Consider the following 19,767-nt stretch of genomic DNA (forward strand, 5'->3'; position numbering starts at 1 on the left):
CGAGGATATGATACTCATCATCGTATTTTTTTACATCCAGGGTTAACATACGAGCTATCTAGTTGTTTGAAGACGGCTAGTTGCCATGTATTTAGCTTAGCTCGTTAGTTCTAGAAGGTCTCATGGATTTGTAAATCACCATAGTGTTAGTAGTCGACAAATTTTACGCTACTTTCTGGAAAGAATCGTGGTCATGCTGTTCATACAACCGGACAACTTCGGCCTGCTTTTAGTTGATGTTCACTACCAAACCTTGACCATTCAAAAAATTTCCGCCGGATCTCACTGCTTCTTCCATGTCTGTCTAATTCGTGTCAATTTATTTGTAGATTTTGCATTGTAAATTCTGTAATAGAGCCAGTAAAAAGTAAAGATATTATTTTGTTTGTTATTATTAGTTATCACCAAGTTATATGAGTTATCACCAAAATTTCTGTTCCTCGATGACGTACATGTTGCATCCATCACACCCACCCACGCCACTGAAACATTTCGGATTACGAAGCATTAGAGGAAGACCGTATATGTGATAACAAATAGTCCAGTATACCGTCCCAATTGTTTTAAGTGAGTAAATACACGCAACACCTTCTCAAAACGCTTCATTTTTAATTCGACGTTATTTGAGCGAAAATGGAGAAGAAGGAAAAAGTACAATTCATTTACCCGTAACAAATAATCTGGATATAAATTTCTCATATGTAATATAAATATATGTATATGTGAATTCAAATGATCCTAACACTGAATCATTAAGTAGACATTTGATTTGATCCAATTTTGAAGATCAGAAGAACACGTGAGGTTCATCTTAGGACCACATGTATTTCAAATGATTGATAGCAAACAATTAGACGAACAAATTGAATTCGCGATCACATCACATGTTTCTGACTTCACTGAGCATTAAGAACACTAGCTGAGATTCATAGAACGGCAGATCTCCTCACACGATTTCACCCGCTTCTGCCGTGGAATTATAGTTGTGATACACAAATGTTGTGCAATTCGACTTTCTCATCAGGTGTCCTTTCGTGAACCTAAAATATCAGTAACAGTTTCTAGAGGCAGTAAAGAAGCAACTTTCCCAAAGAAATCGATTTGTTTGCACACTTATTTATTAGTTGGTAAGCATTACTGACACTTACGTTTGTCCCGAGAACCGCCTCGCATTGGACGTAACTCATGCCACGCATTTCTACCATAGCGCAGGCTGCGAAAACCTACCTACCCCGGTAGATGTTTACGGGGTTATTGAGAGTCGAAAAAGAAACGTTTTTGTTTATTACCTATACCCAAAGCCTTTTAAAGTTACTAGAAGTCTTAGCAGACCTTGATCTGATCTAAGCGCCATACTGTACGACAAGACAAGACCCCGTCAACTGCGTTTGAGAGTTTAAGGCATCTCTCCACGAATCTGAGGTGGTACGGATTTCAGGTGGAGTATTCGTATACGGGATAGAAGATTATGGAAAGGAGGATGATTCCGTCCATTTCCTCCTAATTGCCGTAAAAAACGGTCTGGAAGATACGGCTTCGGGCGTTCTGCACTATTTTCTACAGGGAGTTCGAGTGGAGCGCGCCAGCCTTGTGCTGCGCCGCAACTTCCGGGCCGTTTTTTACGGCAACTAGGAAGAGATGGACGGAATCATTCTGCTCTCCATAATCTACTATCCCTTATAAGAATGCTCCATCTGAAACCTGCACCGCCTTAGATTCGTGGTTGCTGCCTTTAATTGTCCGCGGGCGTGTTAAATTGATTCCGCCCAATAGTCGTGATCTAATGAAAAAGAGAAAATTTGTACAAACACCTTTTGTTTGATGATAGTTTGGCTACGTTGCAATCCTGCAATTTCATCCGTTACGTTATCGCAAAGCTTCTCTAGGCAAATATTCCTCTCTAAGGACATTAACTAGACTTTTTCTTACAAATCGTTGCAGTTCGGTGAGCATTCACCCCTCTGGTAAACTTGGAAAATCCTCGCAGCTCCAGAAAACATCATGTGCGACTTGGTAACTGCTGAAGGACAGGAATATGAAAGCTAAAAAGTTGCTAGCTCTTTCAGGAACTGCCCATTTTGCACATCGTCGTAGACCTCCTCAAATTTTCTTCGTTTCGATTCTGATGATTTGTGCCTTACGGCTTTGATTCTAACGTATGTAATGTTTTGGCACAATATAACGACTGAATCGAATACTGAATCTCACTTAGTTTTGGGTCTATTTTGATCTGCTGAACTTTTCTCTAGGGATCTGATCAGTTTATGATGACGATATTTCAAAAAGTATTCAAATACAACGGCTCTGCGTCATACTTATAGGGTTTTCAAACTCTTAGGGTAAACCTTAGCTTCAAACTCTTAACTTTAACTTTCAGGGTTAGAAAAGTGTGTTCTTATCGACAAAAGATACCGTAACAGATGGTGAGTTGTGTATTTTCGTACGCATCTACATAGACATCATTACCACACCGAAGTACTGCAAAGCGTGCAGATTTTGCTTTGGGCTAAAATCTAGCTTACACGGGACCTCACTAGCTCCGTTTTGTCAGTCTCTAGTATTTTTTCCCTATAGAAAGGTTTATGTACAGTGAGTACTGGGAAGACATCGAAGGCTGACAGAGAGAGAGAGCGAGAGAGAGAGAGAAAGAGAAAGAAAGAAAGAAAGAAAGAGATAGGGAGGAAAAATAAGAAGAACGGAAGTCGAGTTATAAAAGCGGCATCTGAGCATTTTGAACCGATTTCAGTGGTTTTTGAAAAGACGAAACGCTAGAGGAACCACAGGCCTCCAATAAAATCGTCCCCTGACAATCTTGCCGACAATGCAGCATAACGTTCGCCATACAAAACTCAAATTGTTGACGACAATAAGCTCAAACGTGTTTCCCACTTACCTGGTTCATACTTTGATTGAATGTTACCCTCGTTTCCCGTTCCTCTTCGGGATCGTCTTCTCCTCGCACGCACCACCTGCGAATACTACATTGGGAAAGTTTAAAACTACAGATATATTTGTTCTAAGTAAGAAAAAAATCTGAGAACAGCTCGAAGACAATCCCCGCTTTGGCGCTGGTTTTACGGAAGAATCAACGGTCCTGTGTTTAATTCATCACCCGAAAAAATTCAAAAATGTAGGGCATAGGTGTCATTTCGTACGCAAAATCGTTGCGCATTAGCATTAGCGCAGAAGAGCCACTTTCATATCAAATAAACAAGGGACTACAAGTGCATCCGGAAAACGGAATGAATAAGAACTGTTTGCTGTTTCCGTAATTGGGGCAAATCTCGGTTGCGAAAACCGATTCAGCAAACTCTCTGTGTCCGAGGTGATATAAACATTTTTTAGCAAAAAAAAAAGAAACGTCCCAGAATCACTTTTACTTCTTCCTTTGCTGCACAATCCAAGATTTCGGAACTTACTAATTAGGTCTGGTTGAGGAAGAACTAATTAGAAAGCGTGCAGAAGTGAAATAAAAGCGGTTCCCCTCAAATTGTGCACATCATCCATATTACACACGTGCCTGCCGTGGAAGTGAATTAAAATTCGGAAGAGCTCTCACAAAAATCTCATTCGCCGTTGTTTCTTGGTCCTGAGTTTTGCCCGTCTTAGTGCATAAAATATTCTTGGGGTCAACTACGTCACAACTGATTACTAGATGTTCACCAGATGATAAAACTTAAGTGTAAATTAGCAAGAAGATGAAAAGGAAAACAAGTTTAACTCACCATTTTCGCTTTCGCTTCAGTGGCCTGACAGTGCTCAAGGACGATGTCTCAGAAATTGGTGGAGTCGAATGGCCCCCATCGAATGTGACATCACTCTCCACAAATTCTCGTTCCTGAAGATCAGAGACATAGTCAGTCCGAGGTTTGAACTCTTTTCATCCAGAAATCAGAAGCTAATTCCTTTAGTAAGTACCTAACATCATCTCAAAGAAGATGCCATTTTGTCTCGATGAGATCTCTGGCCAATAGAAAAACTACTTGGATGTGCACTACGGAATCAGATGGATTACTCTACGTTTCCTGCGCTTAAATTGAAGCGCGTTGGTGTATTCTAAACAGAATGATTGACGCCAAGCACTTTATGTTTTTTTTCTTCACAATGTAGGATTATCCTCTCGGAGAACGAAAAGTTAGGAGGGAGGAAGGAGGAAATTAGCAACAATAAACATTTCCCGGAAATTTTAGTGCCTCATAACTTCTAAATTAAATCCCCTAATTAAGTCTTTGTATTTAAATATATAGATATACTTAGTTTAGTCGGTGAGTCACTTCTAACTAAGCCGATGGCACCATTTTTAGTTTCGCTTACAGGCGTATAGTCAACAAATAGAATTATCTGAATGAAGACACGTCTCGTGGACTTATATCACATATTTTATTTGAACTGATAATCAATTTCATTTCATCATTTGCTAATCTATTCTATTCTTTTTTTTAAGAAATAGCCTCCACTGTTCTGCTCATCTGAAGTCCTTGTTTTTTACCTTGCCAGTTTTTCCCAATCACAGGGCATCATTACTGCAGTAAAAAGTCAAGGAGTACTCCCATCGTATTAGCCGCCAGCTCAGCTCGGGTGAACGAGTGAGTTCCAAAAAAGGTCTCTCTTCACTTACCGTCGCCTTTTCGAGACACTGCAACAGGTGGTGATGTTGGATCTCAAAGATATCCTCATCTCGTAGCGCATCAAATGAAAGCAGACCTAGAATATCAAATGACATGTTGTAGTCGCCTCGTATTCAATTCTCAGGATGACCCTCTCAACGTGCTAACAGAACTTTTCCAAATGTCTCAGCTAACATATACAAAAAAAAGACCTTGCTCAAACGCTTGCATCCTAGCTTCGTGCGCCTTTTTCTTATTGAAAAGTGCTTGACCGGATGCGTTCTTCACGATACGAATACGTGCAAGTCGGGCTTTCTGGAAGAGTACACAACATGTAAAATTTAAACAAGCCCTTGAACGACAGCCGAGAAAAAAAACCCACTTTCTGCGCTCGCCGCTTGTCAGCTCGTTGATTTTGATGATAGATTCGAGAGAAATTGCTGACAATAACTGGTACTGGTAGAGCGATAACAAGCACACCGGACAGCGAACATATACCGCCGACAATCTTTCCCATTACCGTCGACGGCACCATATCACCGTAACCAAGTGTGGTGAGCTGAAATTCATTGGGAGATTAGGTAAATTTCATCCTCGTTTTGTATTTTTCCCTTGAACAAGAGCAAGAACATGGTTGCTGAGACAGATTCAAGTGGATTCGATTCATCAATCTTAATTTTAAAAACTCGGATCGGCAAAAAAAATCAGGACTGAGCGGAGCGAATGCGTAGCCGTGGAGTCACACCAAAGACCACCAGTGATCACTTTTCTTCAGTAGTTTCATCATTTACGGAATTATTATCTGAGCTGGCAAAGAAAGCGGCCTTAGAAGAAAACAAATCAACTCAACAGCAAATGAATAGCAATGCTGTTTTTGTGGTTGCTATGAAAGGGACCTCAGTAAACGATCAAACGAACGATGCGATTGCGATTTGAGAACCGCTCTCGAAAATCGCGTTATTCTGTTCGGTTTTCCGTTTTTGTCATCCAGTGCTTTTCTTAATTATGTTTTCCTATAGGAATAAATATTGAGTTTTCGATCTTGGTGCTCGTGTTTCCTTCAAGGTTCATTTGCTTGTTATTTGTTTGGTGTTTCTCATAATTATCGTTGAGCGGTCGCTTTCCCGTGAATAAAGGTGAAATTTCTGATTCTTTGCTTTTCCTTCTGAACTAAAGAAACCTCTAGACTGGTGTAACTTTCGAGAACCCGACCATCGCTAGCTTTTGCGAGTTGTTCTCTGCACTTTTAAGAGACAGTACAAAAAGGTAATGAAGAAAAACTGGGAAAAGAACGAGGAACTGACCGTAACAATAGTGTACCAGAAAGCAGCCGGAATTGAAGTAAACCTTAAATTCGTTGCGTAAACATTTAGAATTGCGGGAAGTTTTTCGAAAATTCGTAATACCTTGTGTCATTCACTTTCTTCTCGGCGTAATACATAATGGTAGCAAAAATGATAATAGCCATAGCCAACGAGAATACGAGGAAGCCGAGTTCAGATGCACACGACTTCAAAGTGTAGCCGAGTATTCGAAGGCCTTGGGAATGCCGTGAAAATTTGAATATTCGAAATACTCGCTAAAAAATGAATGGACGACAATATTTCCTATTTTTTAGAACTTCTCTCTAGAATGAAAGCACATTTAGTGCGCATTCTCACTTGAATTAAAACACTACGGATTCAGAAGGAAATCTTCTATTTTCTTTTTAGTTCTGCCTGAGTTCTCTTTCTCTCTTAGATAGCGTGCCAAAAGAATAGACTCATAGGAGAAAATGGCAGAAAAACGCACGAATACTCGTAGAGTGACGAACGCTCCTGACACGTCCTTATTATTCTGTAAACCCAATCCTACGTAGTATGGTAGAATTGCGACCACATCAATGACGCTCATTATTGACCTAGAGAATCAACGGTTTCGATGCAATCACCGTAACTAACGAGAAGATCGCTCACCTCAGAAAACGACATCGATCCGGTGCCGCATACAATCGCAACAAATATTCTATCGTAAATATGATAACGCAAGCGGTATCTAGCACAAAAAACTGTAAAAATCTATTTATGGGCCGGTTCTATCGGTAGGGATGTCCAAAAAGACTTACTTGTTTCTCATAGGCATCTCCACAGGAGGTAGGGGTGTCGTTGATATACCTATAATGAACTAGCGTTTCGTAGAGCCCATGGTTGAGGATGGGAGGAGTTTTAAAAGAAGGTGAGCGGAGTTGATCAAATGCAATTCCATACTGTCTATGCAATTAGCAACGAAATACAGAGACTGGCCCAATTTGAAACCAATATATTTAGTAGTCAAATGTCTTTTTTCTCGAAGAGCTCTTCGTTTCTCTGCCACCTATCGAGTAAAAATGGACAAATTCAAAATGTATCGTAGCTTACCAGCAAGGAATGGTTTCAATAATATTACACAATACAGAAACGGCAATGAAAAAACCCGTGACATAATAGAAAACGAGCGCGACCGAGGACGTATGAGGATTCTCGAATGCTGCCCACATTTTTTGCTGCAAAAATCGAAAATTTAATAGGTGATCCATACTATTCCAATGAATCAACGCATACTTGCAAGGTTTGCTTAAGTTTTGTCGCATCCGTATTTTCGATCCTCTCTTCCAATAATCGTTCCTGATTTTCCCGTTTTTTATCCTTGTAATCTTCATAACAACAGTCACTTATTAAATCTGGCATGATGCCAAAAAACGACAACTCCTCGTCGTACGCAACAAGACATTCGTGCCGGGGATACTGTAATAGGATTAATGTTGCACTGTAATTGCACTTGCTTTACTTGCGCTGTACTAGGGGTACGGTAACTTTCACTCACATGTAATTTGCCAGTGCGGTAGAAAGTGAGGATATGTCGGAAAATGTCGGGATCTCGGTCGAAAAAGTACTCGCCCGTATCTTCGTCGTAGAAAAACTCCTGAAAGGGAGAATCAGGAGAGGACTCTGCAGAAAGAAAAAAGTGCATTCCTTATCTTTGGAAATCGAGTGAATTTTTTCTGCTGAAATTGTATAAATAAATAAAAGTGCGCAAAGAGAGAAAAGTAGAGGGATAATAAGTTCCGACACGTCACGGTCATTTTCAGGGCTCCAGAAAAACAGTAACAGGTATGTACGTTAAAATTGTGACGCATGAATGGTTTAGGATCCACTCCAAAAAAGCGAGAAAAAAGTTTTGCTTTGAAAAATCGGAATTTAAGGAGCAATGATAGAGAAAAGGGTAATAAAAATTCTAAACTGCATATAGTATCGGGAAAATAAGCAAATAAGAAAGTAATCAATAAACATAATACCAATTACTGGTAGAATAATGATGACAAAAAAGGAGAACTGACAGATAAAGAGTCAAAATTAATAGACAAGAAGAAATACCTTCTCATTCGATCCTAATAACGTCTCAGGGAATTTTTCCAACGTATTTTTCCATGTTTCAAACTTCCGTCCTGAGATATTGATAGACAATTTCTCGTCAGACACGTGATCAACTGCTAGATCTTTTGCCTGAAACCGCTAGGTAATCAATACGAATGTGGGAACATCTATCGCCCTAGGGAATATAGAGACTTTTGAAAATCCACTTGATTTCCCTAAATACATCGAAACCCGAAAACGTCACATTATTACAGCATATTCCTGCAGGTATTGGTTGTCATAACTGAAGAACGATCACATAAAGCACATGGACTGAATGGGTTTACAATGACAGCCATATGTAAGTGAGTAATTTGCCGATATTCCTGTTGGCAAAGAATAGATTCTGAAGCTTTTTTCCAAAACATGACCAGGAAAAGGATTTCATCTTCCTTTGATCCATTACTTGCTGGATTGTGTTTCACTTTACAAATCTAGCACCATTTGTTTACTCGTCAATCATTCTCGTGAAAACAGAAAAAAAGGTGTTCTCTGCACTGGTGAGAAGTGTGGGCTGAAGCATTGTGTGGATTAAAAAATGTCTCAGTGACAAGAAGAAGTTGCGCGGACCCACCAGCATCCAGTTCTCTCAGAGGAGAAGATATTTTTATGTTAAGGCGCCAACGTGTGACGCGTATCTTCACCTAAGGCACGAAAAATTCCCTAGAACCATCCAGAAATTTTCAAGAGTGAAAAGGAAGAAAATTCAAGAATGCGTTGCGAAAACGTGTTTTTTTCACCACCAGGATCCGTGGCCAAATCACGAGCACATTTCTTCCTGGGTGAGGAACGTCTTCAATTTTTCTTCCCGACTAAGCATTCTCAAGGTGGTCTTGGAAAATTTTCGGTAACCAAGCAAAAGCTAAATGGGTGGAGATTGAGCGTAGCCTCCGTTTTTGAAGCTTCATAAAAAACGAACTCGACGAAACTCGGTCTTCCTATATAAATTAATAAAATACTTTATATTTATAAATAAATAAAATACTTAATGAATATCACGTGTGAAGTAGCCCTTCAAAAATAAATAACGCTTGATTGTAGTCCTGCTACATAGATCACGACACAAACATGGTCCCCTTTACTTTACTTAACACAGCCTTCGCATGGCTTTACTGTTACAAGCGGAAGCAAAATATGTTGCCGTGTTAGCATTACCGGAACAAGTCGTGTTGATGTCGTCATTTCTCCCGTTACTATTTTGCTCTACACGCTCGTGGACCATGATCGATATTTTCACACATAACCTGACACCACAAAAGAGACGTGTGTCCACGCCAACAATCGTATAATGGAATTCTTGTCGAAAAGTGAGCATGAAATGAAACGAAAGATGAACTGACACGCCAATGTGACGGTAGTCACGCATGTTTGCACTACATGCCGCTGACATGAGCGAACAAATTCGACTACCGTAATCCGTACATAGTTAAGAACTCATAAAATAAAGCAGAACAATTTATTAAATGATCTGAGGAAAGCGACTTAGCGTCTTTTTCAGCTCGGATGAGAGCATAAGACTGGAAGGGTTTCGGGAAGCGAAAAATGTGTGAACGTTGATATTGAAAAGTATATTCATATTATTACTATTATCTATTTAGGCAAATTTAGAACTGAAATCCGAATTTCAACCGCAAACAAACCGGCCGGCGAAAGATTTAAAACCATCAAAAGTAAAGGGGAAGACACAAAGTAAGAGGGGGAACAGTAATTGATCCATTAAAAACACTCCTTTTCTAGTCATATTGGTGTTCGCTGGCTCCAACATGTTGAAAGTGCACATATTAAACCCAATTCAAGGTGTAGGAAACTTTGGCGCAGAGGGCTTCCAGACTGAGTTGAGTGAGCCAATCGTGACAACCCGGCCACGCCCCTCTTGTCGATTGCATCGATCAGTACACATCCTATGTGCGGTCAAGAAGAGAAGCTACGAGAAAAATCTTCACTGAAACAAAGATAGGAGCAAAACTAGACAGGAAAAGGATTTGCCTAGAAGGAACTAACTATTTGAAAAAAACAGAAACAATTTTCTAAGTCTTTTTTTTCTCCCTTAAGTAAATTTTTTAAAGATTTTCAAGATTTTTCAAGATTTTTTCAATTCCTTTTAAATTTTTTCTAAGTCCCTTAAGATGAACTGCCATGGAAGCAGCAAATGTGAATCACAAAGATTCCGGCTCATGCTAATTTATTTTTGTTGCACGCTAGGATTTTTGCGCAGTTTAATGATGGATAAAAATATGGAAACAAAGTGTTAGAGAATAAAGATATTTCCGTTAAATCCAGGAGAGACTGAAACAGTTGCAAAACATATGCAGAGATAAGCAACAGACGTGAGACTGCTAAAATAACAGCAGTGGAATGGATTTAAAGAGATCAAAAAGTCATCGAGACCAGTTCTTGGTCAAGAGGACGAATAGTTATCAGGATCAGTTCTCGCTCAATAGTAATAAGAGACGTAATAAGAGACGAAGTGTGTATGTGTGTGTGTATGTGTGTGTATGTGTGTGTGTGTGTGTGTTTGTGTGTTTGTGTTGGCCTTTGCTATTATTTAGCATACAATTGTGGTGACATTAGAAATGTGTATGCAGGTTTCATGGAGATTCGCTAGATGACAGAATTTTACATGCAAGCATCTCTAGTTCTATTAGCACCTCACGCTCATGAATGCACTTTTTGAATTTTCCTTTGGATCTTCGGACATTTTGACAATTTTGATTTTTTTTTTGGGTAGAGGCTGCCACTTAGCTATGCTTTTGGTGACAAAACAGTGAAATATAGAAGGAGCAATTTTCGGCTTCCTTTATCTACAGACAATTGATCGACAGATTCCACGAAATTCCGGCAGCAGCAGTTCACAATCTGAGGGCAAGGGTTCAAAGCTCACCAAAAAGTGCACAGAATGTTCTGAGGCGTCACGATATGTTTGTGGATGGCAATTTTCCACACCAAACCGAGAGGACCAGTTCATTATAGTTCCTCATGGTTCATCATGGTTTTGAAAATTTGCCTACTGAGTGCACTTCATCTTGATTGGCAGGGTGTAACATTAACGTTATTTCAGGCAACGCATCTATGCGAACAGCTGACACCGTTGACGTCACCCACATGCATACACTCACACATTCGAATAACCATCGATCAATCATCGATGAATGGATCGTCGAAATAACAGCGAACTCACCGCTGAAGAAGGCGATTCCATATTTTGATGTGGTCGTCGTGCTCAGTGAGGCTTGGCCTCAACACGTCTGGCTACACCGGCCGATTGATGGAGGTGATTTCAAGCGTGCACTAGTTGTATGTTTTGGAAGTATCGAAGCATGGAGACTCCCGCGCGGATTGTTCCCCAGCTTGGTGCGTTTTGCAGAAAAGTGCCTGAGAATGGCAAACATGCTGCAGCGGAAAAAAAGCGCTCCAGTCTCACTGGGCATCCAATTTTTGTTCACTTCCGATTGTTTTCAGCAGTGCCGTTCCAGTGCCACAATGGTTTCACTGAGTACCTGGGCAGAACGCAAATTGTTCGCAATTTGAGCGTTACAAACACCCAACTTCAACCCGATGAGTGCTTTCTGATTCCACCATCACAGCTCTTTCCGAAGAGCAAATCCATGGGCACAAATAAAGCTGCTGCGGCTATTAACATATTTTCTGGATCAGAATATGAGGTTCTTTCTTGCGCATTATCTCAATTTATCCGCCAATCCCTCTTATTTGAGACCAACCCAGACAATTTCGCAGCGTTGGGCCAATGTTAATAGTAGTAGTAGTTAAATTCTGTGTTTGAATAAATTCTTCGTCGAAATATTTCGATTCGTGGTCTTCATATAATAGAAACCCTTACAACCACATCGGTGTATCATGGCTCCCCGATAAATTTGAAATCTAATAAAAACATCGAGCAGCGGCAGCTACGCGACTATGTACGTTCTCACAACCAATCCCCAACTAAACAATTTCTCATACGTACTATCCAGAGATCCATTCTTTTTGTCTTGTAGTCTTTTCTCTCATTTAAAACATGATATAATTAGAAATCTAAATTTTAACACATTGTAGGAACAATTGTACGCTAAGTCGTATTTGGATTTCATGACATCCCTCTCCGTTTCGAGCAATTCCTAAGAACGAGTTACAATCCCATCACACTGACGCATCGCTACTAGATACCGTGGGATTTCCAGGGTCCAACGGTCCAACGGGAACAACTTTTAGTGGATCAGGTTTCAGGAATCGCCTTGGTCCTCTGCATCACGAGTGTAATCGTCGTCTGAGCAGTAGACGATGAGCGACGGATGTACGCGCACGGCAAAACACCCATGTCTGTCGCTTCGGATCGCATTTCACGGAAACTCCAATAGACTCGTACAACGGGGTGGAGCTTGTGTTCCACCGCTGTGCAGATGGATGGCGAGTCCAGCGCCGCGGGACAGATCGCAGAAGGGCGCGAGGTGACCATCCGCCACTGGATAGGACAACCAACCAATGAGTGTACTTTTGATCGAGTTCCCTAGTTATTTGTCAAAAACGGTGCGTATATTCTTTAGGGATGGGAAAGGGCTTGGTTTCACATTAGGAAAAAATGGTCGCAATTGTCTCTGATGTGGAAAAATAAGAAATAAGGCATGGCTATACGGATTACTCTGTTTCTACGGTATAGCTGGCTTGTGATTGCACTTTGTGGGACAAGGCGATGTGGGACTTTATTTATTGCTGAGAAGTGAGGGGAATTTCTTAGTAAATGAGATGGCAAGTGATAGGTGTCCAGTGATGGGTTTTTCATAAGAGAGGTTGTGCCAGCAAGAAGAAGAATAATTGAGCAGCATTTTTTTTAAAATAACGTGGTCGTCAATGTTTTAGAATATGCAGCATATTTTTTTTCAAACTGACGTTCGAACAATGCAGTCATTCTATCATTTAATTTAAAAGAGAAGCTTCATCATTTTGTATCAACTCAACCTCAACTTATCAGAAAACACCATACCTCCACATTTATTTTAATGTTCAGCTGTGAAGGAAAGAAGAACTACTGGCTACAGATGAAAAGTGGCGAAAAAAATCTGGGTGCTTCACCGCAGAAAATAACGTTGTTTTCGGAGAAAAATCAAGAGAATTGCCCTTCGGAGAATGATAAAAAAACTCAAATACCTCAGGTATTTCTGTCCTACAAAAACTTCCTATAAAAATTCTATCCTTTTTCCCGACAAGTTTCGAAAGGTTTTACACTTTTCAGTTAAGGATAAATGGATCTGGTTGCTGACATTTGTGAAATCTCTAGAAACTATGAATATGTTGTTACTATGAACATATAAGCATGAAAAACTAGATTTCACGGTCATTTCCCCTCACATGCTTTTCTACCATTTTTCAGCTCCTTTTTGGCTTTCTTCTGTTTCTTTTTACGCAATTTTCTAATTCTCATACTAGTATGTTTACGCTCCCAACCCATAACGACATACTGGCGGAGTGCTCGTTCCAAATTTCCGGGTTGCCCCTCAGAGCCGATTCGTGTCTGACATTCGTGGACGTCTCAACTGTGCGCGCATATGCGAGAACAGCTGCTTTCGAGACGAGATATAATTCAAAAAGACTCCATCATAAAGAAAAACATGTGTAGAGGTGGAAAAGAGTTGCTTTCGGCCATGGAAAGTATAAAAAGAAGAAAAAGGAATGAAGGAAATAAAGAGACATTAATCACGGTCGGAAACTAGTTGAATTCAGCGCTAGCGTACTGTAGTAACTAACTACGGTAATATCACAAAGTGGTGAAATCGTGATCACCTCGAATAGTCAAAAAATGGAAGTTTGTGATAGTGTCGGAAAAAGTCGGCATGCGCAAAGTTCCCGCCATCGCTCGCCCGTGAAGAGAGTGAGCCACGTTTTGACATAGATATATTGAAGAAACGAATTGAATCAGTTCTATGGGGGGAACTTCACCTTCTCCAAAGTTGTTTATGCTCGCTCTCGCTCTCCTACCACTCAGTCATTCTCCTCCCCGATCTTTTTGTCGGCATGCACAAAGAATACGTGCGGTCAACTCGTCAAAACAGCATGTCGTTCAGTTTAGCTTACGCACTTTTCTCACTGAAGCTCGCACTGCCGGCGAGAGATGGAAGTTTCAGCGTTGTCTGTTTCCCTAGTCACTGTTAATGCCCAGAAACATAATCTTATCGCTCTCCAACTTTCTCTTATTTATGGATTTGCTTCGTTCACAATTAAATAGCCATATAATACATAGCATTTACTCACTATTAAATTCTTTTTACCCAAAGTAGGATTATGATTCCTCGCGGATGTTCCAAAAAATTAAAACTAAAACATTATTTTTGAAAATTTCATCAAACAAAAACACAGATTTCCCCCTGTGACCCCTATGACTCCTTCCGCATTCTCATCCCGGCTCACTTTTGTTCATTCTCTTGTAGGTTCATCTGCAGGGCTTCTTGCTAATTCCTATTTATCAGAAACGACATGTCTTGATTAATGATTCCATAGTCGAAACAGACATGTGCTATCGCTTGCTCTCCTCTGTTGTGCATATTTCTACAAAAATAAGATTCCACTGAAGAAAATTGTTCGTACTCTGTAATGACACTGACGGGCAAGCGTTTCTTTTGCTTCAAGGTTGGAAGGTGTTTTATGTAAGCAAAACAGCGGGTGTTTCTGATCCTTGCTCGGAGAAAAAGAACGGAAGAACGTCTAGCTTACGCAGCCATTTTTAAGCTGACACGTTTGTTTACAATGAATCATGAACATTTGCAAGGAGTGAGCACTTTAAAGGATCTGCGAATGTGGAAAAACACATCTGAAATGGAATTTGGTCGCTTATGTCAGACAAGCGACACTTGCACAAACAGCCTGCACGCATGAGTGTATGCAAGAGTACGTCTGGAAAACTGAGCACGAAGGTTTGGCTTCCGGACTGAAAACGACGAAGTTGAGCGGCGGCTAGTAAACGCAGCAATAAAAAAAAAACCGTTATGCAAGCCATAGGAGTACAGCGGCAGTGCGAGCGAGTATAAATGCTCACTATCAATGCTTACCGCAAATAAAGAGGTTACATTCCTCTGAGAATGCAATGCTAAAAATAGTAATTTTCAAAGAAACATTAAGTAGAAATTACTCGTTGTTCAATTAGAATAAGTTATATTATAGAATTATTATAGTATATATTCAACTGTTCATTTACTAGAAAACATCTTCTTGAGTCGTTCAGAAATACAAAAAAATGGCGCTCTTCGGTTGAAGACAACATTTACGGGAATAATGGTCCTTGAAAGTTTGCTACTTCCTTGGGTACGAGGTCATCGCTCATGTATTTGAATATAAAAGACGTCGCAAATAGAAAACCATCCTTTTTATGGTCACTTTAAAGTCGCATGGAATGGAAGAGGAGTTGTGGTGTTTTGAGGAGCCTTGTCGTAATGAAACTATCGGCTGGCTGAGACCCAGAGGCCGTGAAGCGTTAAAAATGACTTAATCATCGTATGGAGGATTCAGGATACTAAGCGTGCACACCGGCCACTCATCTCTGGAACCCCATTAGAGCTAGCGAGGATTCCTCCTCGAGCGCAACCGATCACATTAATTGTGCTAGAAATCACGCAGGTTGGCCCGACTACAGATATGCAACGCGCCCATTCGTTCGCGAACTCCAAATCTGAGGGCACATGACGTACATCAGTTGTCTTTGGAATTGCGGATGGAGGGGAATGAACTTCCTGACGCATGCAAAGGTTTTTTCGTTGCATTCAAGGAAATAGTGAAAGGGCACTCTTGCTCACAATAGCTGATAATTGGGAATCCCGCTCTTCAGAAGCACTTGAAATGGGGCAGATCATGTGCCGGAAATTCGAGGAATGCAGACTCTTCATGGAGGAAGGAGTCAGACGATCCAGAATTCAGATGCACGTCAGGCGAATTCAGATTTTAAAAAAGTCCTAAATGTTGTGAGGAATGTTCGAATCATAGAAACATACGAATCTAATCAATAAGTTTCACGTGATTTTAGAAGAAAAGACTAGTTATTTCTTAAAACTGTATAAGCTGCGTTAACACGAAAGCGGTAACGTTTTCCTGCGGCCGTCAAAAAAGCGTGTTACATTCCTGATTGAGTGTGCCCTATGTTGACTATCATCTTTAACTGACTTGCCATTTCAAATATATTTTAATATTATATAGATTATTTATAGATTCCGAACATAAAATCCAAAAACTGAGAAATTCTTAATCGGAGGGCACTGTCAAAATGAGCCGTGGGAAATAAAATGATGAATTCAGCTGCACATTTTTCATGTGAATCTCAGAAGCACTCACTTATAGGTGGTCGCTAGCTCCACGGACTTTCCAAATTAAATGCAACAAATTAGCCGTGGTTTCGGAAAGCATCAAACTGCATGAGATGCGAATAGATCCATTTCTTGACGAAAGAAGGTTTAATTGTGACTTTTTCTTACAATTTGTTTCACAATTAGTAAGTCGCGTGCGGAGGAACGTACGAATATGGCTGAATTTATGCTCCTGTAAGCTTAATAGGGATTTTTTTCGGCTACACGGGGCATTTACAAGTAGTATAGCTTTCCTCATGTCTGAAAAAACTACATGATTCAGCATTGGTGAAATTACCTAAAAATTGTTGTGCAATGGTAATTGCTGGAAAAGGACTTCCGAATTTGCAAAACAGGTAAGGTTTGCATTCTCTGATGTTTTCCTACTTTTTTTAACAACCATGTCACCTCTGGGAACAATTACCATCCTTATTTGGGGCATTTGTGCTAAAATTTTAAACTCTTGAAGACCATTTCTAAAAGCACGTCTTTGTAATGGGATGAGCACCAATTCAGTGAGCTCTGCGAGTTTCAGATATGAAAGAAAGCAGCACAATGTCAGTACCGCAGCGCTTCATTTGTGTCGTAGTGACCAGTCCACTACTTTGGTGGAAATGAATGTTGGAACATTTGCACAACCCTTTTGCATTTGGCACTCCAGTAACAGCAGAACCCGGAAGTTTCAGCAAGAAAAGGATAAGTTGTCCGTTTCCCAGTACGTGTGGCGTCCCTTGTTTGGAGAGAGCCGAGCATCGTCGGAGAAAACACTACTGATGCTACTGAATGAGTGACATTGCAATGCAAGTCGGCGCCGTCGGACACACGCTATGTCTCATCGCTGATGTGCATATCGAATAACGCGACCCGCATTACTATCATATTATTACAGAGCCCTCGCGCACACTTGTTGTGCTCAGCTGAGCAACGACGCCGGCGAACTGCGCGCCCGTCGTGCGAAATCCGACTTTCGGATGAGAACTTCTGCAAGAACTCTCTAGGAACACTCGAAGGATTTTCTGGACGGAACGTTCACTTCATTAGCGCCCTCCTCCATCGTTTACAAACCAAATGATTCATAGTGAGAGCTCATCACAGAAGAAAACACCGTAACTTGCTCGAACATCCTCGTAATCCGAACTTCGACACCAAAACATTCTGTTTGTGTTCCTATTATTATTTTCTCGTCATTCTGCTCATAAACTTCGTCTCGGTTAATGGCAATGTTTTCTTTGAAAAAAATCAGATTCTGTCTAAGTTCTCTTGCAAACACTTATGCATCCAACTACAAGATATTTACCAAACCACAAAGGATACTCTTGAATTTGCAGGTTTATCAGAACCTTTGCCAGTTTTGCAGAGAGGGACAGAGAAGTTCTCAGAGACGGAAGGTTATTGAGAGACACAGACACATTGAGTACGAAGGCCAAGTAGGATGACAATTACAACATTTCTGGACAATAAAGAGCACAGCTAAGCAAAAACGCGAGAACCACAAACACCAGAATTAATTGGAAAATTTATAGAGATAAGAATCAGTACCTGTAAAGCAACCGGTGCCTGTGGCATCGGTTGTCGCGCTATTGGCACCCAACCGATGGCGGCCGCGCGTGCGAACGGCAACCACGCCGCGACGGATGCCATTGCGCGACCAGCGGCCTACAATCTGCAAAAGTAGGAATTGAGTTGTAACCTCGAACAAGGATGAGATAAGTGAAATAGAAGCGACGTGCAGCCAGTGGTTCCACACATGAACACCACAGGAAATTAATTTTCGAGAAGCGAGAACCGCATATATGACTGGCGCGCATTTTGATTTGCTAAAATTTGACAGTCTAAGAAATTTCTCTGCAAAAAAATTCTTGCAGCTAAAAAAACGACAACAAAAGAGAAAATCCTGTCTAAAAACCTATTGTACTCGGAAATATCGCTGTCCAAAAGGTTTTCGCAGGAAATCTCTAGTAGAAGAAATATCGAATTCTTCGCTTTCTTTTGCGTTTGGTTGTATTCCCAGAAATGCTGATAATGCATGAAAATGAAAAGGAACCGCTAACGGTGGAGATAAGCTACCCACCCATGCCATGCCCGAGTTGGGTTTCTAGACTTTTCTCTTTTGCACAAAGAATTTTGGAGTGATCATGAAGTAGTGTATATATGAATAAAAACTACGAGAAAGATAGCAAGGCATCCAATTCTTGTATTTGTAATTGAAATTTGTATTTGTAATTGCATCTAATTCAGTAAATTTCAGCGGAAAAACGATGTTAATCGATAATTGATGTTTACGGCAGGACTCGGCAAACAACACTTGCAATTATGACCGGATGTTAACTTTACAACGAGCAAACCGTACTTCTCACAAATCATTAGGCGACTTCTCAAACATTTCTTTAAAATTCTCAACCAATTTGCTTACCTAAATGCCGTTTTAAAAAATGGAGCTTGAGGAGAAGTCTGCAAAATCCATGACAAATATGTGAATTTGTGGGATATTTACTAATATTAGTGATTGAAGAATTAAAATTAATGAATATTAATATTCATTCGGAACCGAGAATTTTTAGACATTCAAGAGAAAGGAAAAGAAAATAAAGCCGAAGAAATTCCTGCTCGAGGAGGAGATCTGTAGGGTATGCGCAATATTTCCATGCTGATGCGAGTAGCAGGTCAGCAAAGAGGAGCCTCCTGATGTGAAAAAAGGGAAAGCAACTTGTCTATTTAATTTCACTTTAAATTATTTGGTTTTTTATAGTCAATTACATCAACTTAAAATTAATTAATGAATTTATTATAGAGAGCGGAATAGCGAGGAGTGGCTGTTTATGAAACAATGAAGTTCCACCATATCAAATGTTGAAAAGTGTATATCAGTTTCGATTTAGGTTCTAAAAAGCTTAGGAGTAAGTTGGATCGGAGTTCACATTTCACTTCTTGCAAAGGCCCATTTAATGTGTGGATCCGAAAGAAAATCGTTGAAAGTGGATTGAAAAGCGCACGAAATTTCTCAAACAAAACTGTCAATGTGATAAAAATAATAGAATACAGTAGTGTATTCAACTAGAAACCGATAGGAATGTGAAGAGACGGATATGTCAAAAACAAACAGAATTAAAAAAGAGAAACTACTGGACATTAATGTTGTGACTGTTGACCAATGACAAACTAACGTAAAATGATGCAACGTGATTGGCCATCACATGCACGAGAAAAGGAAAACCGTTAAGAACGGAAAAGGGAAAATGTGCGAAATATCCACCAATATGCCAAAAAAAGCAGCTCCAAGAAAAGTGAGAAAAAAAATAGTTCACGTAAGCGATCAGTGCAGCATTGCACTACACTTCTGCGCTATTATTATGTGTCCGCAGGAAATTTTAAAAAAATCAACTAAATTTATGGACGAAATTGGCGAGT

At 40.2% G+C, this 19,767-nt stretch overlaps 1 protein-coding gene across 3 annotated transcripts; it reads right to left on the reverse strand.

Annotated features, from left to right (window-relative positions):
- Positions 1-977: 977 nt before the first annotated feature.
- RB195_002334 (uncharacterized protein) lies at positions 978-18,000 on the reverse strand (the record flags this gene model as incomplete). 3 transcript variants are annotated; one of them, XM_064199551.1, is made up of 16 exons in its annotated part: positions 978-1,040; positions 2,894-2,969; positions 3,726-3,838; positions 4,619-4,704; positions 4,820-4,922; positions 4,990-5,166; positions 5,912-5,954; positions 6,014-6,186; positions 6,399-6,507; positions 6,563-6,654; positions 6,712-6,760; positions 7,004-7,128; positions 7,187-7,369; positions 7,449-7,547; positions 8,000-8,128; positions 17,899-18,000. In XM_064199551.1, 16 exons carry the CDS (start codon positions 17,998-18,000, stop codon positions 978-980), a joined length of 1,722 nt encoding a protein of 573 aa, XP_064055432.1. The 3 variants fall into 3 exon arrangements, with proteins under 3 accessions (XP_064055432.1, XP_064055433.1, XP_064055434.1); XM_064199553.1 differs by having other exon boundaries at positions 2,894-2,978; XM_064199552.1 differs by lacking the exon at positions 17,899-18,000 and adding an exon at positions 11,217-11,237.
- Between the last annotated feature and the right edge of the window lie 1,767 nt (positions 18,001-19,767).

Source organism: Necator americanus, chromosome IV (genome assembly GCF_031761385.1).
Source record: "Necator americanus strain Aroian chromosome IV, whole genome shotgun sequence".
Taxonomy (NCBI): Eukaryota; Metazoa; Nematoda; class Chromadorea; order Rhabditida; family Ancylostomatidae; genus Necator; species Necator americanus.